Source organism: Chelonia mydas, chromosome 9 (assembly GCF_015237465.2).
Source record: "Chelonia mydas isolate rCheMyd1 chromosome 9, rCheMyd1.pri.v2, whole genome shotgun sequence".
In the NCBI taxonomy this organism is placed as follows: Eukaryota; Metazoa; Chordata; order Testudines; family Cheloniidae; genus Chelonia; species Chelonia mydas.
Window position 1 is genome coordinate 54,960,463 of NC_057855.1, and position 27,394 is coordinate 54,987,856.

Sequence of the window (27,394 nt, forward strand, 5' to 3'; positions counted from 1 at the left end):
CTAAACCAGTGGAAAGGTTCCCCTTGACTTTAAAGGGCTCTGGACCAAACCTGAACTGGTGAAAGTCTTGCAGAGAGCAGGGCCACTTGCATTCTAATTAAACAACACCTAGCTTATTTCATTAAGCAGGACCTACCAACAGTGGACAGGGCTTCAAAATGATTTGCTGACATGCACTGTGCTAACACCCAGACAGCTCAGAAATGCACCATCAGTGTCAGATAAGAGGCACTTGCAACCACACCAGTTTCATTTGGATTTGCAAAGTCCAAATCCAGGATGCATGTAGCTCTCTACAAGGAGCATAGAAGTGCTTCTGGACCATGCCACTGAGCTCGGTGGGTGTTTCTTTAAGCCAGTTGAAGGTTCCTGCTGGATAAAAACTACAGAGCATTGACAGGCCTCAAGAGCCAGATCCTGCCCCTTCGTGCAGCCATGCTTCGTTCCACAAGAAGCCCATTGCTTCAGTGGGGTTATTTGCAGTGGTAGGTATTACTCAATCGAGAGTGGGGGATGGGGAGGATCTGACCCTAACTTTTCAGGAGAGCCTAAGGGAGTTGCCCAGCCTCAGCCTTGTCCCTCACATTCATAAGAATGGCAAAGCAAAGCTTTTGATCTGGTCTCCCACAGTATTCTTGCCAGCAAGTTAAAGAAGTATGGGCTGGATGAGTGGACTATAAGGTGGATTGAAAGCTGGCTAGATCATCAGGCTCAACGGGTAGTGATCAATGGCTTCATGTCTAGTTGGCAGCCGGTATCCAGCGGCGTGCCCAAGAGTCGGTCCTGGGGCCGGTTTTGTTCAATATCTTCATTAAGGATCTGGAGAACGGTGTGGACTGCACCCTCAGCAAGTTTGCAGATGACACTAAACTGGGAGGAGTGATAGATACGCTGGAGGGTAGAGATAGGATGCAGAGGGACCTAGACAAATTAGAGGATTGGGCCAAAAGAAATCTGATGATGCATTTAGGATGGAAGAATCCCATGCACTGCTACAGACTAGGGACCAAGTAGCTAGGCAGCAGTTCTGCAGAAAAGGACCTAGCAGTTACAGTGGACGAGAAGCTGGATATGTGGCAACAGTGTGCCCTTGTTGCCAAGAAGGCTAACGGCATTTTGGGCTGTATAAGTAGGAGCATTGCCAGTAGATTGAGGGATGTGATCGTTCCCCTCTATTCGGCATTGGTGAGGCCTCATCTGGAGTACTGTGTCCAGTTTTCGGCCCCACACTACAAGAAGGATGTGGAAAAATTGGCAACAAAAATGATTAGGGGACTGGAGCACATGATTTATGAGGAGAAGCTGAGGGAACTGGGATTATTTAGTCTGCAGAAGAGAAGAATCAGGGGGGATTTGATAGCTGCTTTCAACAACCTGAAAGGGGGTTCCAAAGAGGATGCATCTAGGCTGTTCTCAGTGGTAGCAGATGACAGAACAAGGAATAATGGTCTCAAGTTGCACTGGGAGAGGTTTAGGTTGGATATTAGGGAAAAACTTTTTCACTAGGAGGGTGGTGAAGCACTGGAATGGGTTACCTAGGGATGTGGTGGAATCTCGTTCCTTTGAGGTTTTTGAGGTCAGGCATGACAAAGCCCTAGCTGGGATGATTTAGTTGGGGATTGGTCCTGCTTTGAGTAGGGGGTTGGACTAGATAAGCTCCTGAGATCCCTTCCAACCCTGATATTCTATGATTCTATGAACCGCCATACTGGGTCAGACCAATGGTCCGTCTAGCCCAGTATCCTCTCCCTCACTGTGGCTGGTGCCAGATGCTTCAGAGGGAATGAACAGAACAAAGCAATTATTGAGTGACCCATCCCCTGTAATCCACTCTCAGCATTTGGCAGTCAGAGGCTTAGGGACACCCAAGCCTCTTGGCTAATCTTGGCTAATAGCCATGGATGGACCTATCCTCCATGAATGTATCCAGTTCTCTTTTGAATCCAGTTATGCTTTTGGCATTCACAACATCCCCAGGCAGTGAGTTCCACAGGCTGCCTGTCCACTCTGAAAGGTACATCCTGTTATCCCCCTCTGACAGAGGGGAAACTGACAGTGGGAGGTTAAAGGCCCATTCCAATCACTCTTACCCATGCTGATTTGGTGCCTCCCTCCGGGAGCGTTCCCATTTATGTCACAGAGAGTTAGGATGGGAGAACATTGCACTAGGCGACTTGTCTGAGGCCCCAGCAGGAGTCAGTGTCAGAGCTGGGATCAGAACTCAGGAGTTCCTATCTCCCCATCCCATTATCCTGCCTCTAGACTAGAACTGGAAGCCAAGCCTTAGAATACAATCAATGCAGCCTTTGAGGCTTTCCTTCGTGTGTGTTTCCACTCCACCAATTTATATGCAGAGGACTTCACTGTGGGAGCATTGCCATGTTCCCAAGGAAAAGGCCTGACTCAAAGCCCTGTGCAGCCAAAGGAAGTCTTTCCATTGGCCGGAATAGCTGTTGAATCCAGCTGCATGTGCAGGAAGCGAGCCAGTGCCCAGAGTCAGTCCCAGGTGGGCAGACATTAGTGGAGGTTCCTCACTCCACGTTCCCATGTGTGAACAGAACAAAGGATCCTCTCCCAGAGTGCACTGAGTTTGCACTCTCTCAGCCAAGCTGTATTTGGTTTTTAGCCCATCTGCAATGCATTGTGGGCCACATGTCTAGCTGGGCAGCCCAACGCACCTGTCTCACACATGGCTCCTTTGAACCCTGGTGGGCATTGACAGCTGAAGCTGTTGATGCCATTGATGCAGGTGGCACTGTTCTGACACGGGTGGGAAAGACACTCATCCAAATCTGAAAGAGAACAGCGGTGGAGCCGAGGGTTAGGGGCATGTGACACCCGCCCTGTGGCAAGGGGAAAAGCAGCAAAGAAACATGGAACACCAGAGCGACCCCATGGCCAGGAGGGCTCACCGACATAGGTGGTGGATATAACAGGCTAGGGGAGGCTTAGGGGAGGCCTTAGCCTCCCTTAGCCTCCCCTAAGCCTCCCCTGGCACAGCCGCTGCCAACCCACCACCAGACGCCTGGGCCATGGTTGCCCTGCCTGCGCTCCACCTCTTCCCCTCCCTTCTCTGCCCCTTCCTTGAGACCTCCACCACCCGCTGCTCCCTGGATGAGTCCCTCCTCTCCTGCACTCTACCCCTGCTCTCCAGAGGTCCCCGCTGCTTGCTGTGTCCCTGCAGGCAGGAGCAGGGGTCTCATGGTGCAGGGGGGTGGAGAAGAGGAGGGAAACAGAGAGTGCAAGGGGTGAGGGCCTTGGGGGAAGAGGGGATGTGGAGGAGAGGAGGGACGCGGCAAGTGGCTGTTGGGGGGCTGGTAAGTGGGGAGGGCAACGGGCCATGGGCAGAAGAGGCAGGACAGGGAGCTAGCCTCCCCCAGGGGAAGCTTCACCTGCCGCTCATGCTCACCAACACCTGGACAGATCTCAGGTTACTATCGCTCCATGTGGCATGGAGTGCCCCCCGGCCTGGGGCAGAACAGAGCTACAGACAGACTCCGCTTCACCCCCACAACTGTCCCCATTTCCGTCATACGTCAGCCACAGACTACGGGGGCCATAAGGATGAGTAGGGCATCACTGGCATGTTCTCTTCTCGGCCTGTGGCTGGCTGATCAGAAAGCATCATTCCATCCCAGCCATATCTTCCTGTTCTCAGACTGTATGGTACGTATACAGGCCCCATTCTTATAGTACCCAAGCGCCTCCCAATCATTAATTATTTATCCTTGCAACGCCCCCTGAGAGGCGGGGCAGTGCCATTATCCCCATTGTACAGATGGGGAACTGAGGCACAAAGAGACTAAGTGATTTGTCCAAGATTCCACAGGCAGTCTGAGGCAGATCACAAAAACTGAACCCAGGTCTTCTGAGTCCTAAGCTAACACCCTAGCCACTAGACCATCCTTCCTATGGAACAGAAGTGCCCTTTTGTTGGCTAATTGTTCCTGGGACTGGGAGAATTTTCTTCTAAGCAGCACAGGATAATGGCAGTTAGTTTGAGGCAGGTCTCCAGAAGGGAAGATGCTAACATGGAGGTGCAAGCTTCAGAGGGAGGAGAAATGTTTGTACCCCATTAACATGCGCATGCAGGACGGCGCAGAGAGCACTTACCAAGATGACATCTCTTGCCCGTGAAGCCTGCAAGGCAGGAGCAGGTGTAGGAGGGATTTCCCGTGATGCAGTCCTCAATACACTTCCCCCCGTTCAAACAGGGGCGTAACGTCAAACACACGGAGGCTGCAAACCAAGGTAGCACACCTTTTAATGGAAGAGAACGCGTGCCACAAGACTCCTACAATATGTCTTAGCAACAATAGCATTGGACTGAACCAACTTCCTCCTGCATCCCTAGGGACTTCCAGCCCCAGCCATGCCATAACGTAGCTATTTGGTTTGTTTCAGTGCATTTATTTGGCAACACATTCTGGCTATAGTACTCATATGGCCCCCGTTACCATGGTGTCCGGGCACCTCATAGTCTTTAATGTAGCTATCCTCACAGCACCTCTGGGAGACATGGCAGAGCTGTTATCCCCATTGTACAGATGGGGAACTGAGGCACAGAGTGGCTAGGGGCCTATCTATATGGGACATACCAGTATAAATGTGGGGGGCTGTTGGCCCCTCCCTGAAACGTAGTTGGGTTTTTGGTCAGCCCTCTCCCAGTACCAAAAGAAAGGGGAAGGGATGAAGAGAAATCAGGATCCTGAGACTGACAGCCTCCAGGCCCAATGGGGAGAGGCCACACTCCAGGTCAGCCTGATTGACATGGCAGGCAGGCCAATGAGAGAGTCAGGAGCCCAGGGCCCATCCTATGTGTGAGTGGGAGCTGCCTGAACCAGAGTAGGGAAGAGCTAAGGGGAGAGCAGCAGCCAGGGCTGAGCTGGGGGCAGAGAAGCAGCAGCACTGAGCCAGAGGAGGCAGAGCTGGGGAGCTGGAGCAGCTGGAGCTGGCACCGCACAGACCTTCCACGCCAATGGGGAGCCAGGGCTGAGCTACAGCGGGAGCTGCGGGCCCAGAGCTGGGGAGCAGACACCAGCTGTGCCACAAATAACACTGGAGGCGAGCATGGCTAGCAGCTGCAGAGAGTGAGGGGGGCCCTTGGCAGAGGGCCCAATGCAGGGAGCTGTTGCCAGACAAGAGTCCTTGCAGGCCGGACTCAGTGCGGGGACATGATCCCAATGGGAGGGGTGACACTGGGGAGAAGGGTCCCTACCACCTAGCGCCTGAGGGCGTGTGACCACCGCCAGAGCAGGATCTGATCCGTAGTGTCACCGCAGCACAGCCAGGGCCTGGGGGGAGGCCTGGGACAGCTGAAGAACAGACTGTGACCTTCCCTTACATCCCAGAGAGGGCTGGCTGTGGTATCCCCATGCCCACAAGGCGGGGTCCTTGTTTCCTTTAACCTTTCCCATTTCTTTCCTTATTTTTATTATAGTTTCTGTTTGCTGAATTTTATTTGGTTTGAATTTAATGTAGTACTCACTGGGCCAGGGACATGGCCAGTGCGGAGCGAGTACCCCGGAATGGGGACACCCTAGCCCCTATCCTAAGTGACCATGATGAGACTGGGGATTCAGCCTCCCAGGAATCCTGGGCCCAGACTTGTTGGGGTCATGAGGACTCTGCCACACAGGAGGGAGGAAGGGGAGTCCTTGAGGTCAGGCAGGCCTCTGGGTAAAGGAAGTGGGAGCGAGGACTCAGATCCTTTCGCTAGCCGATTCCACCAGGGAAGTGCAGAAGCTAGGAAAGTTCCCCACAATAGCAGGACCATCCCCCCGCTTACATAAGGTATGGTGCAACTCTGAAGCGCAGTAGTTATTGCGATGAATTGGGGGTTCTGCCTGTACTGTCTCTTCCCCAATGCAGAGAGGGCCAATGTGCCAAATGCAGTCCTAGGAGAAGCAGGCACAACTCCATTCATTGCAACAGAGCCCTGCCTTGCTTAAGGGGGTTGAATTTGGCCTGACATCATTAGCCCTTTTCTCATTAAAGATGTAGCCTTATTGTTCTATGGTGCCCCCCTTCAAGGGCGAGAGCAGCCTTCCCATAAGCAAACACAGCGAGCCACTCAGCCATGGTATAGGAGGACAACTCCCATTGACCTCGGCAAGAGGTGTATGGCCTTGAACTTGGCTCAGCCAGTGCATGGTACAGTAACCACCTCACTTTGGTTTGCTTTGTACTCTGGCCTTATGTCAACGCATCCAGTATTCTGTTGGCCATTTATTTTATTGCAGCCATTCATCGGGCTGGTGGTTTCTAGGATTTCCTCCCACAATACCCTTAACTCTTTTTCCTGATAAGTCCCACTGCATGGCTGCTCTCTTCCCTCTTTTCATGGGCACTGGCATTATGCAGGGAAAGAAAGAAAACCTAGAGAAGGGAGTGAAGAATTGTTTGTTTAAACAAACCTAACTGCTGTCCTCTTACTTGTGTTGTTGCAGCCCCCCACTTGCACCTGGGCATCATCGATTCTGAACACCCAGCGCCCGGGGATACCCACATTTGTAGTCATCTCCACGTCGACGATGTCATCGGTGCGGGATCCGGGAATGTTGAAGTAGCGCTTTCCATCACCGGCATTGAAACCTGCCTAGGAAGACAAGGGCGGAAAGTGAAAACTCTAGTGGGGGGAAGGGAAAGAGACAGGAATGCCTCATTTTCACAATGGTCCAGCACCCTGAGAAGAAGAAATCCACAAGAAAATAAAAAAGGGAAGAAGTTCGTTTCTTTGACTGCTATTTATTTCACTATCATCTCACTATTAGCTTATGCTCTGGGGTTGCTGGGCACATGTATACAGGGCCAGCACAACAAGGCCCTGAAAATAGTGTGGTCTAGTAGTTAAGGCAGTTTTAATCCTGGCTCTACCAATGATCTAGCCACCTGAGTACCATCGTATGCAGGTGGCTAGGCCGTGCTGCCAGCTCTCACTGCTATTTTTAGCATGCTAGCTCCATCAAAGCTAGCGCATGTACATCTACCTGCCTGGAAATTACACTTCCAGGTGCACTGGAGGCGTATCCCACACATCTGCACAGCACCCAGCACAACAAAGCCCTGATCTCAGCTGGGCCTTCTAGGAACACAAACAACAACGTAAGGAGTACACAATCCTGGTTGGTAGGAAGTCCTGCATGGCTGCACACAAAATGGTTATGAATAAAGAGCAGGACACAGAGCCAGTCTACCTACTGATGACAGCTTTAAAAGAAAGGGAATTCAAAGGCCTGCCCACTGAAACACTCCTCCTGCACAGCTCAGCATAGCAGCCTCAGCAAACAGAAGCATTCGCTGCCTTAGCAATCCCCTCACGTTGATGACTCACTTCTTGGAAAAAGCATATGGTGTCTATTCTATTTTCATTCTCCTCTGCACCTGGCATTATGTGTGTGCAGGGTGAGCCCAGACAAATTTTGGACAGAAAGAAGTCCGGGGAACAGCTCTGCTAGCATAGGCCAAGCAGGCTCCTTTGCCATGTGGAGCCCTGCTGTTCCTAAACAGAGCCCAGCTGCTTTGTCTCACTCTGAGTGGCTGCAGCTCACTCTTGCAAACTCACTAACAAACTGCCACTGGGTGAGACTTTTCTGAGACTTCCCTTCTCTTTGGCCAGTGTTAGGGTGGGGTATTCCTGGAACGCTGTCTGCCTTCCAAGGCACGTGGTTACTGCTGTGATTACAGCCATAAAATCCACACTTTTGAATTCTGGGATTTGAAACGTGTCCGTTTCCTTTACACCTGTGATTTCCTGCTTTCTGGAGACTCTCAAACGAGAGCAGGCAACGGGCCAAGGACAGAGCAACTGGTGGGAAATTCACACATCTGAGTGGACAGTGGTTTCAAAAAAACAACACCACCCCACCACACAGGGCTGGAATAAAAATACAATGGAAAGCGATGCCTGCTGCTGCAGCCGCTGGGCTGCTCTTGAAGTCTGAGGTTAGGAAGGAAAGGAATTAAGAGGCATTGGCCAATGTAAAGAACTGTGGTTTTGCTATAACAAAGCCCCCTATATGGCTTTAGCATCAACGAGGGAGAGAACACATGGATATTTAAGAACTTCAGAAAAAAAAATCCATCTAAATTTCCTCAGTTGCTTCATGATCCTGGCAAGAAATTAATCATATAGTAAAAGAAATAGCACCAGGAGGCTCTGAAGACTTACGGTGCCAGGCATTAGAAAGGAAGTAGCATCTGCAATGGCAGAGCTTACCTGTGCTGCGATGCCTCCCAGGCCAGCAAAATCTCCCCCGCTACTGGCATGCATGCCTGTGGTCCAAGTAATAGACTCATAGTTGAAGATGGTAAAGGAGAGTTTACTGTCAGTGATGAGGACAATCTGGAAGGTGTTTACCTACAAGAGCAGGAGAAACATCCAGGTTAAGGGAGGAGGAGCTAGAGCAGAGGAGGGAGACTGGCAGAGGAAGAAATAGCTGGGAATAGAGAGAAAATAGATTGACCCATTTGGGTCGCCCTGTTTAGTTTGGGAGAACTCATTGGAGAAAGACACTTTGCCTTTAGAAAGGACTAAAGCTAGTGGAATCTATTCAGGTGGAACATTTTGCCATTAGAAAATGGGGTTTTGTTGCACTGAATTTTTTCCATGGGAAAAGATAGATTTCCACAGAATGTTCCATGAAGAAAATCAATGAGATGTTTTGTTTTGTTTTGCGCTGACCTTAAGCATCGAGTCTTCTTGCATTGCTGCTACAGTGCCTTATGGGAATTGTAGTTCTGGGTCCTTTGTGCCTGCATTCTAACCTATTGACCCTGCTCCCTGGCTGGACAACATCTCCCATGATACACTGCAGTCTCTGCCTGTGGAATGTCGAAACATTTCATTTCAATTGACACGTTCATTCAATTGAATTGAAACTCTTTGGAACTTTTCATTGCATAAAAAACTTTGATATTTAGACTTTTTGTCCTGATTTGGGATGAAAACAAATGTTGATTTTTCAACACTCTCCATGGGATGACAGTTCCATTTTTCAATCAGCTCTCAGGAATTCAGTGTAAAAAAAATTAAAGAAGAATCCTGGAATGGAGTATTTTACATGGAAAGGGAGATTAACAATGGGATTATTTAGTCTTGGGAGGAGACTATTAAAAGGGGACATGATCAAAGCATATTAATTTGGGCTTGGGAGGAAAGATAAGGACACCTTTAGGTTCTCTAGGATTTGTGATTCTGAGAATCAAGCCACTTCTTTAGGTACCTAAATTTGGGTTTGGATGCTTAGATCTTGGAATCAAAAACCTAAACATATTGGCCAAGGGTTATTATTAAGTGATGGCTATAAGATAAGGATTACTATAAAAAAAAGTATCTATATGAGGTCATTGGGCAGATCAGAATAAGATGACACAGATCTAAGTTAAGAAGGAAGAATTTAGGATCAGATATGCAAAAGCCAACATTAATCCTCTGATTAAGATGTGCACAACTCCCAGTGCACGCACTCCTTGTGTAAATCGGAGTTTAGTCAAACTCCAGTCGGCACACCCACTGGAAGCTGAGAACACTGGGATTTTCATACTTTTTTGGGGCACACAAAAGGTAGATTTGACAGTTTGGTATTATGTCACAGGGAGGGTATTGAATAGGTGGAACAGATTTGCCGCTGAAGTGAGGAATTATCACTGCATCTAAGGCTATGGCTACACTATGGACCTTACAGCAGCACAGCTGTACTGCTGCAGATACACTACTGCAAGATCTCCTGTGTAGCTGCTCTATGCTGGCAGGAGAGATCTCTCCCACTAGCATAATTAAACCACCCCCAACCACTGGCGGTAGCTATTTTGGCAGGAGACACTCTCCCACTGACATAGCGCTGTCCACGTTGGTGCTTCTGTCAGTGACACTTATGTTGGTCAGGGGTATTTTTTCACAGCCCTGCCCAACAAAAGTTATGCTGACAAATGTACTAGTGTAGACTACCAAACAGATGGTGTTTGGTAGTAACCAATCACTCTCTGGGTGGTAGGAGCAGGACTGAATTTTTCATTGGTCAGGATTTTCCCTTCCAATTAGATGGGGAGGGTTTTTTTGTAAACCTTCATTGTCACAATAAGGGTACAGTAAAACATATAACTAATCTAAAGAGGTAGAACCCAGCTGGCTCAGTTGTCACCCAAGTGTTTCAGGAATCACAGGACCATGGCTTGGTTCTGGCCCTCTACAACTAACTATGTCACTGTTGTTTGTGAGACAGAAACAATGACAGAGACAGGCAGAGAGGTTCAGAGATGACACTTGTTTCTTGGGCCAGTGGAGACTAAGAGCATGATGGTATCATTGCAGATAGCTCTGTGGAGTGGCTGGCTAAGGAAGGGGAGACACTAAGCCAGCAGCAGCACTGAGAAACTATGGAGAAAGCTGAATGCATCCCTCCTGGCTTTGCTTGTGATGAGTTGGGGCCTGTTATTTTCCTTGTTGGACCTGTCCTGTAGTAGGTGACTTCTTAAAACTACAATATCAACCTGGGGAAGTGAGGAAACAGATTGACAGAGAGAGATGGGTACCCAGAAGTCACCTACGACAGGACAGGCCCAACAAGGAAAATAACAGAATACCACTGGCCGTCATGTACAGCCCCCAGCTAAAACCTCTCCAGCACATCATCAACGATCTACAACCTACCCTGGAAAACAATCTCTCACTCTCACAGACCTTGGGAGGCAGGCCAGTCCTCGCTTACAGACAGCCCCCCAACCTGAAGCAAATACTCACCAGCAACTACACACCACACCACAGAAACTCTAACCCAGGAACCAATCCCTTTAACAAACCCCATTGCCTACTCTGTCCCCATATCTACTCTAGCGACACCGTCAGAGGACCCAACCACATCAGCCACACCATCAGGGGCTCATTCACCTGCACATCTACTGTGATATATGCCATCATGTGAAAGCAATGCCCCTCTGCCATGTACATTGGCCAAACCGGACAGTCTTTATGTAAAAGAAAAAATGGACACAAATCAGACATCAGGAATGGTAACATACAAAAGCCAGTAGGAGAACACTTCGATCTCCCTGGACATTCAACAACAGATTTAAAAGTAGCCATACTCAAAAAAAAAAAAAAAAAAACCCTTCAAAAACAGACTTCAAAGAGAAACTGCAGAGCTACAATTAATTTGCAAATTTAACACCATTAATTTGGGCTTGAATAGGGACTGAGGCTGGCTCACTACAAAAGCAATTTTCCCTCTCTTGGTATTGACACCTACTCATCAATTATTGGGAGTGGACCAAATCCACCCTGATTGAATTGGCCTTGTCAGTACTGGTTCTCCACCTGTAAGGTAACTCCCTTCTCTTCATGCGTCAGTATATTTATGCCTCTATCTGTAATTTTCACTCCATGCATCTGAAGAAGTGGGTTTTATACCCACGAAAGCTTATGCCCAATTAAATCCGTTAGTCTTTAAGGTGCCACCGGACTCCTCGTTGTTTTAATCATTCTTGTGGCTGCAATTCACCAGTGTCCTTGAATTATGCACACCAGAACCGGACACAGTATTCCAGCACCGGTTGCACAAGATTCCTCCTGTTTATGCATCCCAGGAGCACACTAGCTCTTTTGGCCACAGCATCACACTGGGAGCTCATGTTCAGCTGATTATCCACCACAACCCCCAAATCTTTTTCAGAGTCACTGCTTCCCAGGATAGAGCCCCCCATCCTGTACGTGTGGCCTGGATTCTTTGTTCCCAGATGTATACAGTTACATTTAGCAGTGTTAAAACACATATTGTTTGCTTGGCCCCACCTTACCAAGTGATCCAGATCTCTCTGAATCAGTGATCTGTCCTCTTCATTATTTATCACCACCCCAATTTCTGTGTCATCTGCAAACTTTATCAGTGAATATTTGATTTTATGTTTTCTTCTAGATCATTGATAAAAATGCTAAACCATGTAGGGCTAAGAACTGATCCACATGGGACTCCACTGGAAACACACCCACTTGATGACAATTTCTTGCTTACAATTACATTTTGAGACCTATCAGTTAGCCACTTTTCAATCCATTTAATGTGTGCTATGTTAATTTTATATATAGTTTTATATATAGTTTTTTAATCAAAATGTCATGTGATGTCAAGTCAAATGCCTTATAGAAGTCTACAGTGTTGTTGTAGCCGTGTTGGTTCCAAGATACTGGAGAGAGGGTAGGTGAGATAATATCTTTGATTGGACCAATGTCTGTTGGTAAGAGAGACAAGCTTTCAAGCTTACACAGAGCTCTTCTTCAAGTCTGGGAAACGTACTCAGAGTGTCACAGCTAAATACTAGATGGAACAGATTGTTTAGCACAAGCATAGGCAGGGTTGCCAGTCCTCTAGCATTGTCCTGGAATCACCAGGAATGAAATATTAATCTTTAATTAAAGATTATGTCATAGATACTAAGGTCAGAAGGGACCATTATGATCATCTAGTCTGACCTCCTGCACAATGCAGGCCATAGAATCTCACTCACCCACTCCTGAAAAACCTCACCTATGTCTGAGCTACCGAAGTCCTCAAATCGTGGTTTAAAGACTTCAAGGAGCAGAGAATCCTCCAGCAAGTGACCTGTGCCCCATGCTACAGAGGAAGGCGAAAAACCTCCAGGGCCTTTTCCAATCTGCCCTGGAGGAAAATTCCTTCCCGACCCCAGATATGGCGATCAGCTAAACCCTGAGCATATGGGCAAGATTCATGTGATGAAACCTCCAGGAATACATCCAACCAAAACTGGCAACCCTCTGCATAGGTAGTGCGTGAATCTTGCATTTGGGGAGGCTGGGCATGAGTGCCAGAAGCTCCCTAGAAGTGTTTGTGTGTGGCCAACCAGTGCAAGAACTGTGGCCCCGCCCCTCACTCTATCCTGTCTGCACCCCAAGAAACTGCCCCCGTTCTGCTTTTCCCACCCGCTTTCTGCCTCTTCCGTGAGGCTCCCCCACTTGCTCCTCTCTGCCCCCTCTCCAGAGGCCCCCTACCCACGTCTCTCCGCCCATAAGACCCCCCCTCCTGCCTTAAGGGTGAGCAACGGTGGGTGGGAAGAGGGTGGAGAGGGGTGAGCAGCAGGCAGTGGGGCCTCAGGGGAAGAGATGGAACAAAGGTGGGAAGAGGCGGAGTGCAGGAGGGCCATTGTGGGGAAGAGGCACAGCATGGGTGGGGCCACGGGGGAAGAGGCCGAGTGGAAGCAGGGCCTCAGGGTGGAAAGGGGATGGCGCGTAGGTGGCCCCCCCCCCCCCACACACACTTCTTGGGAGCTTCCGGCTGTGGTGCTCCAAAGGCAGCAGGTGGCGTGCCTCCAAAGGGAGGTGTGCTGCATCTGGCATTTCTTGCCCCGTTTGGGGAGGTTTAACCTCCCCAAGCCTCTTATCCCCACATAGTTAACATATTTCAAGGAACACCATTCAAGGTGAAGTTGCTCGTTAACTCCCCTCCAGTTACAGGGGGAAAAGGAAGTGAGGCAGCTTGGAATGGGGGTGGGGGGCTGTTAGTAGGCTACATGTGAATTCATAACTTTGATAGACACTTAAAACCATGGACTGAACAGAGACTGGATTTATGGTTCATTACAACAACCCATTAACAACTCCTCCCACCTGTCTTTCCCCCTTCCTTCCCCCTCTATGAATGGCGGAGCATTAACAGGCCACTGCACCTTGAATGGCCCCTTGAAATATGTGTTAAGTCCTTATGTTAAGCAATCTGTTCCACCTTGTATTTAGCTGTGATGCTCTGAGTACCTTTCCCAGACCTGAAGAGCAGCTCTGTGTGAGCTTGAAAGCTTGTCTCTTTCGCTAACAGAAGCTGGTCCAATAAAACATATGACCTCACTCACCTTGTCTCTCTCAAAGAAGTCTAAGCATATTATGTCAACATTTTTACCTTTATCAATCAAACTTGTAATCTCATCAAAAAAAGATATCAAGCTAGTTTAACAGGCTTTGTTTTCCATAAACCTATGTTGATTTGAATTAATTACATTGCCCTCCTTTCATTCCTTATTATCGAGTCCTGTATCAGCAGCTCCATTGTTTTGCCCGGGATCAATGTCTGGCTGACAGATCTATAATTACCCTGGTAGCTCCGATTACCCTTTTTAAAAATTGACACATCATTAGCTTTCTTCTAGAACTTACTCAGTGCCCCAAGACTTATTGAAAATCAGCATTAATGGGCCAGCAGGCTCCTCAGACAGCTCTTTTAAAATTCTTGGATGCAAGTTATCTGGATCTGCTAGTTTAACAATGTCTGACTTTAGTAGCTTCTGTTTAATACCCTCCAGAGGTACTAGAGGAAGTGAAAGATCACCATATGATGAGACTATATTATCTGTTTTTCCCCCACATACAGAACAGCAATATTTTTGGATCACTTCTGCCTTTTCTGTATTATTATCGATAATTCTACCATTTCCATCTAGTAATGGAGAAATACCTTTGTCAGGATTCTTTTTGTTCCTAATATATCTTTAAAATGGCTTCTTATTGTCCTTAATGCTGCTGGCCATACGTTTCTCCTCATGTCCCTTTGGTTCCCTTATCAATTTTCTACGTTCCTAACTTCTGATTTATATTTGTTACTATTAACTTCCCTCTTCTTCCAAATCACTGTCTTCACTTCTTCTCTAAATCTTTTAACCTAGGTCTTCTTCCTCAATTATGATGTGATTGGAATAACAGAGACTTGGTGGGATAACTCACATAACTGGAGTACTGTCATGGATGGATATAAGCTGTTCAGGAAGGACAGGAAGGGAAGAAAAGGTGGGGAAGTTGCACTGTATGTAAGGGAGCAGTATGACTGCTCAGAGCTCCGGTATGAAACTGCAGAAAAACCTGAGAGTCTCTGGATTAAGTTTAGAAGTGTGAGCAACAAGGGTGATGTCATGGTGGGAGTCTACTATAGACCACCAGACCGGGGGATGAGGTGGACGAGGCTTTCTTCCGGCAACTCGCAGAAGTTACTAGATTGCACACCCTGGTTCTCATGGGAGACTTCAATCACCCTGATATCTGCTGGGAGAGCAGTACAGCGGTGCACAGGCAATCCAGGAAGTTTTTGGAAAATGTAGGGGACAATTTTCTGGTGCAAGTGCTGGAGGAACCAACTAGGGGCAGAGCTCTTCTTGACCTGCTGCTCACAAACCGGGAAGAATTAGTAGGGGAAGCAAAAGTGGATGAGAACCTGGGAGGCAGTGACCATGAAATAGTCGAGTTCAGGATCCTAATACAAGGAAGAAAGGAGAGCAGCAGAATACAGACCCTGGACTTCAGAAAAGCAGACTTTGACTCCCTTAGGGAACTGATGGGCAAGATCCCCTGGGAGAATAACATGAGGGGGAAAGGAGTCCAGGAAAGCTGGCTGTATTTTAAAGAATCCTTATTGAGGTTACAGGAACAAACCATCCCGATGTGTAGAAAGAATAGTAAATATGGCAGGCGACCAGCTTGGCTTAACAGTGAAATCCCTGCTGATCTTAAATACAAAAAAGAAGCTTACAAGAAGTGGAAGATTGGACAAATGACCAGGGATGAGTATAAAAATATTGCTTGGGCTTGCAGGAGTGAAATCAGGAAGGCCAAATCAGACCTGGAGTTGCAGCTAGCAAGAGATGTTAAGAGTAACAAGAAGGGTTTCTTCAGGTATGTTAGCAACAAGAAGAAAGTCAAGGAAAGTGTGGGCCCCTTAATGAATGAGGGAGGCAACCTGTGACAGAGGATGTGGAAAAAGCTAATGTACTCAATGCTTTTTTTGCCTCTGTCTTCACGAACAAGGTCAGCTCCCAGACTACTGCACTGGGCAGCACAGCATGGGGAGAAGGTGACCTCTGTGGAGAAAGAAGTGGTTTGGGACTATTTAGAAAAGCTGGACGAGCACAAGTCCATGGGGCCGGATGCGTTGCATCCGAGAATGCTAAAGGAGTTGGTGGATGTGATTGCAGAGCCATTGGCCATTATCTTTGAAAACTCATGGCGATCGGGGGGACTGGAAAAAGGCTAATGTAGTGCCCATCTTTAAAAAAAGGAAGAAGGAGGATCCTGGGAACTACAGGCCAGCCAGCCTCACCTCAGTCCCTGGAAAAATCATGGAGCAGGTCCTCAAGGAATCAATTCTGAAGCACTTAGAGGAGAGGAAAATGATCAGGAACAGTCAGCATGGATTCACCAAGGGCAAGTCATGCCTGACTAATCTAATTGCCTTCTATGATGAGATAACTGGTTCTGTGGATGAAGGGAAAGCAGTGGACGTGTTGTTCCTTGACTTTAGCAAAGCTTTTGACACCGTCTCCCACAGTATTCTTGCCAGCAAGTTAAAGAAGTATGGGCTGGATGAATGGACTATAAGGTGGATAGAAAGCTGGCTAGATTGTTGGGCTCAATGGGTAGTGATCAATGGCTCCATGTCTAGTTGGCAGCCGGTATCAAGTGGAGTGCCCCAGGGGTCGGTCCTGGGGCCGGTTTTGTTCAATATCTTCATAAATGATCTGGAGGACGGTGTGGATTCCACCCTCAGCAAGTTCGCAGATGACACTAAACTCGGAGGAGTGGTAGATACGCTGGAGGGTAGGGATAGAATACAGAGGGACCTAGACAAATTGGAGGATTGGGCCAAAAGAAATCTGATGAGGTTCAGCAAGTACAAGTGCAGAGTCCTGCACTTAGGACGGAAGAATCCAATGCACCGCTACAGACTAGGGACTGAATGGCTTGGCAGCAGTTCTGCAGAAAAGGACCTAGGGGTTACAGTGGACGAGAAGTTGGATATGAGTCAACAATGTGCCCTTGTTGCCAAGAAGGCCAATGGCATTTTGGGATGTATAAGTAGGGGCATTGCCAGCAGATCGCGGGACGTGATCGTTCCCTTCTATTCGACATTGGTGAGGCCTCATCTGGAGTACTGTGTCTAGTTTTGGGCCCCACACTACAAGAAGGATGTGGAAACATGGAAAACGTCCAGCGGAGGGCAACAAAAATGATTAGGGGACTGGAACACATGACTTATGAGGAGAGGCTGAGGAAACTGGGATTGTTTAGTCTGCAGAAGAGAAGAATGAGGGGGGGAATTTGATAGCTGCTTTCAACTACCTGAAAGGGGGTTCCAAAGAGGATGGATCTAGACTGTTCTCAGTGGTAGCTGATGACAGAACAAGGAGTAATGGTCTCAAGTTGCAGTGGGGGAGATTTAGGTTGGATATTAGGAAAAACTTTTTCACTAAGAGGGTGGTGAAGCACTGGAATGCATTATCTAGGGAGGTGGTGGAATCTCCTTCCTTTGAAGATTTTAAGGTCAGGCTTGACAAAGCCCTGGCTGGGATGATTTAGTCGGGGATCGGTCCTGCTTTGAGCAGGGGGTTGGACTAGATGACCTCCTGAGGTCCCTTCCAACCCTGATAGTCTATGATTCTATGATTCAGTTGTGGGATTGTGGCTTTTTAGGCATGTAGTAAGGTTTTCTTAAATTATTCCAAATTATGACTCACATTCTTCCCATGAAATTTCTGATATAAACTCCCTCATTAATATACACAGTTCCTTAGTTCCTAAGTGCAGCTGTGCAGGTGAGAGGGGTCTGCCTTTGAGTTCTAGACTCTGAGGGGTCTTAGCTTGGTCAAATTTAATTAATTTGGGCAACTCAGAGAGTATAATCTAGGACTCCATACCTTGACCCTTTCCCATCCCATCCTCCACCCAGCATTGAATGCCAACAACTCACTGGAGAAAAGGAACTTCCTCCAAAGAAGGTCACCCGGTGCCAGGTGGCCACAAAAACCCATAGGGCAGAGAACTCCAGGAATTCAGGGAAATACTGTCCAATGTCCTTGGTGGCTCTCTGCAAGATGGTCTGGTCCTTACTTTCCCGGTAATACACTTCGCCTGCCTGTCGGTTATCCACATCAGCCCAGAAAGCTGCTACTACACGCCGGTCTTTGGAGATTGGGAAAGCAACCGGCGTAAACTGGGAAACCTCCTTCAAGAAAGAGATGATTCCATTGTTGTTTACCTGTTAGGGGAAGAAGAAGAATTAGACATGGGAGAAAGAGACAGCCAGTGTGGGAGAGGAAGGATTGCCCAGTGGGTAGGGCACTAGCCTAGGAATTGGGAGACCTGGGTGCAGTTCCCTGCTTTGCTACAGACTTCCTGTGTGATCTTGGGCAAGTCACTTAGCTTATCTGTGCCTCAGTTCTCTGTCTGTACAATGGGGTGTTAGCACTGCCCCGCCTCCCAGGAATGTTGTAAAGATTGTGAGGTGCTCATTACTATGGTAATGAGCCAAAGGGCCTAACATAAACCATTCCCTACAAGCTGTTGAGTGACTCTTTCATACTTTGACCTTTTGGAGTAGAGAGCTGCCTTCCCTTGCTGTGGCTGACTGAATGGCCTGATGGCTGCAGGGCATGGGCTGGATTCTTATTTGAGAGAGTTTTTTCCATAAACATTTGAGCTTTTCCCCTTCCTGCCCTTTGAAGCACAGACTGCCCCTCACTTAGGTGCTGATGGGCTGCAGATGAAAAACAGCGTGATGAGGCCCTGCCAGGAAATGTCCGCCCCTCCCTGCCACCCCCTCGCTTTGCTGCCTGCCTTGCCCCTCGCTGGCTGTGACTGAGGAGCGGGTTGCAGAGCCATAGCCTGGGGGTCTGGGAAGGAGGACAGAACAAACCGGGCTCTGTTCTCTTGCCGGAGATAGGCCAGAGGAAGGAGCAACAGCTGAGAAAACTGCAGCAGCCACAGCAGTTTAAACAAGCAGTGCCCAGTTCACTTGGATCATTCATGCGTCGCCGGGAGGGAAGGCTTTCACTGGCTTTCACTTCCTCCCTTGAAATAGGCTGGGATTCATCTTGAAGCGTGAGGGGGAGGTTTTCTTTCTCTCCCTGTTCAAGGCTGGCTGCTGGAATGGGGATCTGCCCAGCAGCCGCCGCAGCACAGTGGAGAGCTGCTCAGCCCTTTCACACTCAGAGCCCCACAGACGTTTCAGTGCTAACCTGCTGCACTTGACCCTGCACTCCAGCTCCAGCCCCTCCAGCTGCAGACCTGAACCTCAGACATCTCTACCATGCCAGAGCTGGGCCTCCTGCTGATCCCTGGCAGTCCTGACCCACACCCATTAGCCTAGGACTGAGTCCTACAGAGCACTGCATCACGGCACAGCTTTGCCTATACCCCCAAGTGACAGGAGTCTCATCTCACTTTTGCTGTGAAACCAATCAAATCTTGAGGCTGCTAATAGGAGAGAGCGATGCATTCCCTTATATCATCAGCCCATCGCTCAGCAGTGTTCTGTGCACGACGCAGCAGCAATGCCAGCTGATACCAGTTCCCTCCAGGCTGCTCGAAGGCTGCGCTCAGCTTTCAGCAAGGCCTGCTGGAAGGTCAGATTTGGGCTTTGCTGCCACAGGTGGAGAGGCTGGTGCATTTGCCTCACCTCCTGTCCAGCTCTGAATTTCTGGAGCAGACCCATGGCCTCCTCCAAGTCCAAACAGATTCTTCCTGGCAGCCAAAGGGCAAGGAGCAGAGGCATTACAAAGGGGCCGCTCCCTCTCCATCAGTGGCATTGCTTGTACATCTCAGCTCTTTTGGCATCTGCCTCTCCTTTAGTGACAACTGGAGTGTCTGTCACTGAGCCCTGCACTCTCCACCACCCGACAAGAACCAGAGAACACTTAACAGGGCCAAAGATTCTCAGGAGGGCAGCGTCCATGGACTCCAGTGGCAATTCCATCAGGGTGTGACCAATGGCAGAACTGGGCCATATGTGTTCTCAGCACACAGAAGCGTGCCGCTTCATCATGGGAAACCCTCATTATGGCCAAAAGGGAGTTTTGTCTGCACAGGATCTGACCCTGAAATGCAAATACACCGGTGTCCCAAGATATCAGTCAGGAGCTGGAACTACTGGGGGCTCAAATGACACACAATAGTAATCAATCAAATAACCATAACTAGCACTTTCCAGGGGTAGACCCCAACAGTGCCTTACAAGGTGGTCAGTATCACTATCCTCATTTTACAGGTGGGGAAACCCAGGGACATATGGAGAAGGCCCCCAAGCAGGCCAGCGGCAGAACTAGCAACAGAGCCCAGGGCTTGTTAGTCTCAGTCCATGTCCTAGCCACTAGGCCAAGCTGCCTTCCAAAGAGGCAGTACATTTTCCCAGCATATTCCCTCCACCTCATCAAAACCAACCAGCAACCATAACTTCCAGGACAGTCAGGCATGGCTCATGGCTTGATCTTGGCAGCTCACTGTATTCCAGGGTCACTTGCTTTTTTAAGCTGGCCTTCCAAAGAATTAATTAGTGATGGCTAGAGACCAACTCCTGGCCCACGTCAAGCTAGCAGAATAGAGCACAGCACTGCTTTAATGCCGCAAGAGGGGAGAACATGGCCAATGATGCAATACCTCAAGAGCAGAGACCCACTCCTATATCACGTAATAGGCTTTCCTCCTCCTGGAGTTTAACCCTGGGCAGGCAGGGAGGGGGCAAGACTGGGAGTTTGGGTCTTGATCATCCCTGGCTGGGGAGGGTGGGGGTGGGAGAGTAGCCAATGGGGGCTCTCTGCTGCACCCCTCCCCAAATGCCCTAGAGGAAAAGGGTGAAGCTTTTGGCTGCACTGCCTGTCCCTAGGCCACGAGGTTGCAGCTCCATTTCAGGAGAGATGGTCAGGCACCCTGCCCTGCCCCTTTCTCACTGCTTTCCCCAGGGTTATCACCACTGCCCTGATGGGCAGCTGTCCACAGAGCTGTCAGATGGGAGGGTGGAGTTATGCATCACTGCAAAATGGGTGCCTCCCCTTCAGCATAGGGGCAAGCAGCCATGGTGCCCTGCTGGGCCCCAGAGGACCTGAGGGTTCTGGAGGTGCTTGGGTTAGAATCTGTCACTGACAGATGGAAATAACAAGGCTTTATTTAGAATATGGTCTAGTCCTTTTACATCCCAGGAGGAGATTGGTGTCACATGCCCCAAAGTGCTTTACTGTACAGAACCCCTCCAGAATGAACCCCTGCAGAACTGGAAACACCATAAAAAACTGATCAGGGGGCAAGAATGGGGGCTAGGGTCTTGATCACCCCTGGCTGGGGGGCAGAGTGGCTGCTGTGGGTGTCTTGATGCTAGCCCTGAAAACAGAATCTTCTGGCCCAAATCAGGAAAAAGAATTCCAGCCTAGGACTCAAACTCACAAGAGGATGCCGCCAAAATGCTCCTTCTCCCCCAGCTCATGGGCCACATGGGGCACAGGTCCCTATGTTGCAAAGGGCATGGGGCTGGGGAAAGCTCTTCCTTCATTTTCCCATTCCAACACACACACTTTCTCAGGACTATCTGCAAGGAGGAGAGGCAGCCCCACTGGGACCGAGTTGGGGAGAGGGTGGCTAATGGAGAGGAGCGGAATTCTTCCCGGGGTGGCACAGCACTCTCAGGTAAGGTCAAATACAGGCAGGGAAATGTTTGCTTCCCTGAGTGAAGGGGTTACAAGTCTGGGAAAGCAGGGAAGGGAGGGTGCTTCCCCCCAAAGGAAGCTTTAAGTAGACAGAGACATGGCTTGGCTCCCACCTCTCCAATGCCTCGGGGGGGTGGGGGGGAGAGAGGGGGGCAGGGAATGGAGGAGAGCATGCTGCACCCTACAAAAGGGCCATTGTTGCAAGTGACTCCTCTTGCCTGCACAACCCTGGGGAAATGCCTGGCTCCTCATGGCCCCAAACACAGACTGTGTCTGCTAGGCCCTACCCAGCCTCAGTCAGCAGGCTGGGCGGGGCCCTGTGAGAGCAGCAGGGGAATGGGATCCAGGCTGGTGCTCTTTGCCTACACGCCGCACAGAGGGACTACAGAGAAAAGCCAAGCAGCTGGTGCATTGCTAGTACTCTGTCCAACCCGCTGGTAGAATTCTGGGGAAAGCACAATATCTGGTTAATGCCTAGGGATAGATCCAGGCGGGAGAGCTTCCCTAAGTATAGGAGAATCCCTGCTAGTGTAGGGCTGACATACTTCCATAACACCCCTTCCAATTCCCTCTGCCATAGGAGGTGTGGTGGGAAGGATCCCCAGCCAGCACAACAGTCCGTAGAGAGCCATTAATAGCCAGAGTGAATTAGAGCAACTCTGAGGCTGCTCTAAGTTATGCTAATGCAAAGGCAGCATACAGCCAGATTTATCCCCTCACCACCTGGGTTCTGCATGAGCACGGCTCAGCCATACCCAAGTACTGGGCCTTCTCTCCTAGCATACATGCATAAGGGGGCAGAGTTAAGTTGGTACAGGCAATTTCAATGTTGATGTTTCCTGCTACACTTTGCAAATATAGGGCTCTTTCTACACAGGTTTTTAAATTGACTATTTTATATTTTTCCACACAGGGGTAACTGGGTGGGGTTTAATGGCCTGTGCAGAAGTCAGACTAGATGATGGCTCCCTAATGTGGGGTCTTGGAAGCTATGATTCGACATAGATATCAGCCCCCATTTTCTAATGCAGTTAGTGATTTGGGTGCCTAACAAGAGACACCTAGGAGCCTGATTTCAGAGGAATGTTGCTCTAAGGCATCTCCAGTTGGGCATCCAAAAAATTGCTCACTGTTGTAACAAATTTCAGAGTAGCAGCCGTGTTAGTCTGTATTCGCAAAAAGAAAAGAAGTACTTGTGGCACCTTAGAGACTAACAAACTTATTTGAGCATAAGCTTTCGTGATGCATCCGATGAAGTGAGCTGTAGCTCACGAAAGCTTATGCTCAAATAAGTTTGTTAGTCTCTAATGTGCCACAAGTCCTCCTTTTCTTTTTGTTGTAACAAACTCCACCATTCTATGTAATGGGAATGCACACAGCCCTTTCCAGTAGCTAGCACAGGCCAAGCAAAGAACAGAATCCCTGCCTCCTTCAGAGACATAAGGATAAAATACAGAAACGCAGAATACCCAGAAGATAAAGACAAGGGGTGGAGGTTAAAAACAGCCAAAAGGAGTTAGAAACATGAGTCCAACTGAAAAATCAGTGTGACTTATGCTCCTAACTCCCTTGGGCACACCCAGAGTGCTTCATAGTGTTAGAGCTGGATCCATGGTTGTTTCCTCAGACGAGACGTTTAAGCACTGGAAATGGTTAATTCCCTCTAATCCGGCTTTCCAGCCTCCTCATAACAGTTCCTTGTGAAAGGGCTACAGTCAAGCAGAGCACATGGCAATGCTGGGGGTTGGTGCGGAGAGCTCTCCAGGCAGTATTCTGGCTGAGGCAGCCCCTCCTGTGTAAACACACGGTGAGTTATTGCCATAACTAAGGGGAATAAGATTACTGCTCCATAAATTCTTAGTAACCTTTCAATGTCCACAGAGCAACATTCTTCTGATTATCGCAGCAAGATGGGAAGGTTTTTAAAGGAGAGGTGGGTGCCTAATGTCAGGCCCCTACAGAGAAAAAAGAAAAGGAGTACTTGTGGCACCTTAGAGACTAGTACTCCTTTTCTTTTTACGAATACAGACTAACACGGCTGTTACTCTGAAACCTGTCATTATACAGAGAAAAACAAACCACACCCAAAACCAAAAAACAAACCACAAACAAAAAAACATCCAGGAAAAATGATCAAACAAGAACCATTCAGACAAACACACTTCAGACACCAGTTGCTCAGGCAATACAAACTATCCATTCAAGCTAAATATGCCATGGCAAGCAGTGTGATTAGGAATCAGAGGGCCTCTCCCACTACAATTAGAACTAGGGCTGTCGATTAATTGTAGTTAACTCACGTGATTAACTCAAAAAATTAACTGTGATTAAAAAAATTAATCGCGATTAATCACACTGTTAAACAATAGAATACCAACTGAAACTGATTAAATATTTTTGGATGTTTTTCAAGGTTTTCAAATATATTCATTTCTATTATAACACAGAATACAATGTGTACAGTGCTCACTTTATATTATTTTTTATTACAAATATTTGCACTGTAAAAATGATAAATAAAATAAATAGTATTTTTCAATTCACCTCATACAAGTACTGTAGTGCAATCTCTTTATCATGAAAGTGTAACTTACAAATGTAGGGGTTTTTTTGTTACATAAGTGCACTCAAATACAAAACAATGTAAAACTTTAGAGCCTACAAGTCCACTCAGTCCTACTTCTTGTTCAGCCAATTGCTCAGACAAACAAGTTAGTTTACTTTTACAGGAGGTAGTGCTGACTGCTTCTTATTTACAATGTCACCTGAAAGTGAGAACAGATGTGCACATGTCACTTTTGTAGCCAGCATTGCAAGATATTTATGTGCCAGATATGCTAAACATTCACATGTCCCTTCATGCTTCGGCCACCATTCCAGAGGACATGCTTCCATGCTGATGATGCTCGTTAAAAAAATAATGTGTTAATTAAATTTGTGACTGAACTCCTTGGAGGAGAATTGTATGTCTCCTGTTGTTTTACCCACATTCTGCCATATATGTCATGTTGTAAGAGTCTTGGATGATGACATGTTCGTTTTAAGAACACTTTCACAGCAGATTTGACAAAACGCAAATAAGGTACCAATGTGAGATTTCTAAGGATAGATATAGCACTCGACCCAAGGTTTAAGAATCTGAAGTGCCTTCCAAAATCTGAGAGGAATGAGATGTGAAGAATGCTTTCAGATGTCTTAAAAGAGCAACACTCTGATGCGGAAACTACAGAACGTGAACCACCAAAAAAGAAAATCAACCTTCTGCTGGTGGCATCTGACTCAGACGATGAAAATGAACATGTGTCGGTCTGCTCTGCTTTGGATCGTTATCGAGCAGAACCCATCATCAAGATGGATGCATGTCTTCTGGAATGGTGGTTGAAGCATGAAGGGACATATGAATCTTCAGTGCATCTGGCACGTAAATATCTTGTGATGCCGGCCACAACAGTGCCATGCGAATACCTGTTCTCACTTTCAGGTGACACTGTAAACAAGACGTGGGCAGCATTATCTCCTGCAAATTGTAACCAAACTTGTTTGTCTGAGTAGGACTGAGTGGACTTGTAGGTTCTAAAGTTTTATATTGTTTTATTTTTGAGTGCAGTTATTTTTTGTACATAATTCTACATTTGTAAGTTCAACTTTCATTATAAAGAGACTGCACTACAGCATTTGTATTCGGTGAATTGAAATATACTATTTCTTTTGTTTTTTACAGTGCAAATATTTGTAGTTAAAAATAAATATAAAGTGAGCACTGTACACTTTGTATTCTGTGTTGTAATTGAAATCAATATATTTGAAAATGTAGAAAACATCCAAAAATATTTAAATAAATGGTATTCTGTTATTGTTTAACTGTCTGATTAATTGTGCGATTAATTGCAATTAATTTTTTTAATCACTTGACAGCCCTAATTAGAACCACCATCTTTATCTGGAAAAAAATCACATTGCTACAAATGCATGGGTGCCAATAAACTCCTTTACTTGTTCCAGATGATCCCTTGGAGCGTCCTGCCCAACAGCTTTAAAGTTATAAATGGAATGGTCCCGAGCTCCTTCTGAGAGCGCAAACAAACAACTCAACCCAGTCTTCAGGGGGAGCATTGTAAATTATCCCCCAGCACCGGGAGCCGAGGAAAGGGGGATCAAAGGGAGTATCATTTCCAAACCCATGGAGCTACCATGTTTCAGCAAAATCAGGGCCAGGTTTTTTAAGTGGCCGAATGGATAGAGAAGGGGCAGGCAACCTATGGCACACGTGCCAAAGGCGGCACACCAGCTGATTTTCAGTGGCACTCACACTGCCCGGGTCCTGGCCACAAGTCCGGGGGGCTCTGCATTTTAATTTAATTTTAAATGAAGCTTCTTACTTTAAATACCTTACTTACTTTACATACAATAATAGTTTATATATTAAAGACTTATAGAAAGAGACCTTCTAAAAACATTAAAATGTATTACTGCCCCGCAAACCTTAAATTAGAGTGAATAAATGAAGACTCGGCCACCACTTCTGAAAGGTTGCCGACCCCTGGGATAGAGCATTGAACTGGGACGCAGGAGATCTGTTTCCTCCCCACCCCCCACCTCTGCCACTGACCTGCTGGGTGAGCTTGGACAAGTCACCATACCGCCCTATGCCTCAGTTTCCCAATCCATAAAATGTGGCTAGTGATGCTGCCCTCCTTTGTACAGCGCTTTGAGAACTATGGCTGTCAGAGCTAGGTATCACTGGCATCCTATTGCCACCCTTCTTCACACTGACTAGTAACACCCCTGCACTGAGCACAACAGGGGAAGAGGGAAGGGTGGCAGAATAGAGCCCTTCATTAGTGTTCAACTGGCAGGGAACCCAGAGCTAAACTGTGCATCAGGCCATCCCCTCTGAAATACAGACTCAGCCTCCTGACAGGTAGGAATGCTCGTCAACATTACTGAGAAGGGTCCATTAACAGCAATGGTGCCATTTTAGATATTTCTTGGGGGAGGCGGGGAATTTGGTCTCTGCCCCCCCAGCAGGGACCCTGTTCCGTCTCTTCCCACCCCCGCACCTCACAGGGACTTGGGTCTCCCTCAGCCAGGGAGTCTCCCCACTCTCTTACCCACACAGTGCATGAACCAGTGCTGTCAGATGTCGAATTCTGGGCAGCCTCCCCTAAGCTCCACCGCACAGGAACAGACTCCCCGTACACCAGGTCACAATGCCATTTGGCCCAGCCTCACCTCTGTCTGGAAGCCAGGTCAAATTTGAGTGGTGTTGTGCCCACACAGCCAGAGCAACACTCTGGACTTAGTACAGGACCACTGCTTACTAGTGGTTGGGTTATGGCCACCCCCAGCTCCATGGCCTGTGGAAGTATGAGCAAGTGAATCACCTCCCCCGAAACGGTGCCATTGATTAATGGGAACTGAGACACCAAATACCTACTGAAATCTCCCCTTAATGCCATAGTCAATACCATACCAAGCAAAATGACAGCTGCACATGGCCAGTACCCATGGCAAGGGACAGAGATGGGGCAGGTCGGGTTTGGAGTGCTAAGGCCCCGATCCGGCAGTCTGATCCCTTTGGGCAGACCCGTCAGTCCAAGGCACTCTGCACAGGCAAAACGATCTGCCCAGCCCTATCAGAGTGCAGGGTCTGGCCTAATTTGAGGTGTCCGCTTGAGACATCTCGGGGGAAATCCCCGTCCCCATTTGAAGACAATGGCAAAACCCCCATTGACTTCAGTGGAGCCCTTGTGCCTAATTTTAAGAAGGGAGGATCCACAGCTCCGACTTAAGTCATCAGGAACATCAGGTCCTTGGCATCTCTGCCATTCATGAAGCAGGCGTCCCAGCTTGGCACACTGCAGGTGTTGGCAGCTTGTCTACACAAGCATTACTGCTCTATGCTGCTGGGATCAATAGCAGGCTGGGCTTCAGG

The 27,394-nt window shown here is 48.0% G+C and overlaps 1 protein-coding gene across 4 annotated transcripts in view; it reads right to left on the bottom strand.

Annotated features, from left to right (window-relative positions):
• Positions 1–27,394, bottom strand: part of SNED1 (sushi, nidogen and EGF like domains 1) — a 122,389-nt gene that overhangs the window by 54,552 nt on the left and 40,443 nt on the right. For 3 of the 4 annotated variants that reach the window (XM_043522043.1, XM_027829578.3, XM_043522044.1), the window contains exons 2-6: positions 17,736–18,023; positions 8,219–8,359; positions 6,436–6,598; positions 4,114–4,239; positions 2,679–2,792 (exon numbers count right to left, since the gene is read on the bottom strand). In XM_043522043.1, the coding sequence (XP_043377978.1) occupies positions 2,679–2,792; positions 4,114–4,239; positions 6,436–6,598; positions 8,219–8,359; positions 17,736–18,023 (832 nt within the window). The remainder of the gene's footprint in view (positions 1–2,678; positions 2,793–4,113; positions 4,240–6,435; positions 6,599–8,218; positions 8,360–17,735; positions 18,024–27,394) is intronic. The other variant, XM_043522045.1, reaches the window with a different exon arrangement.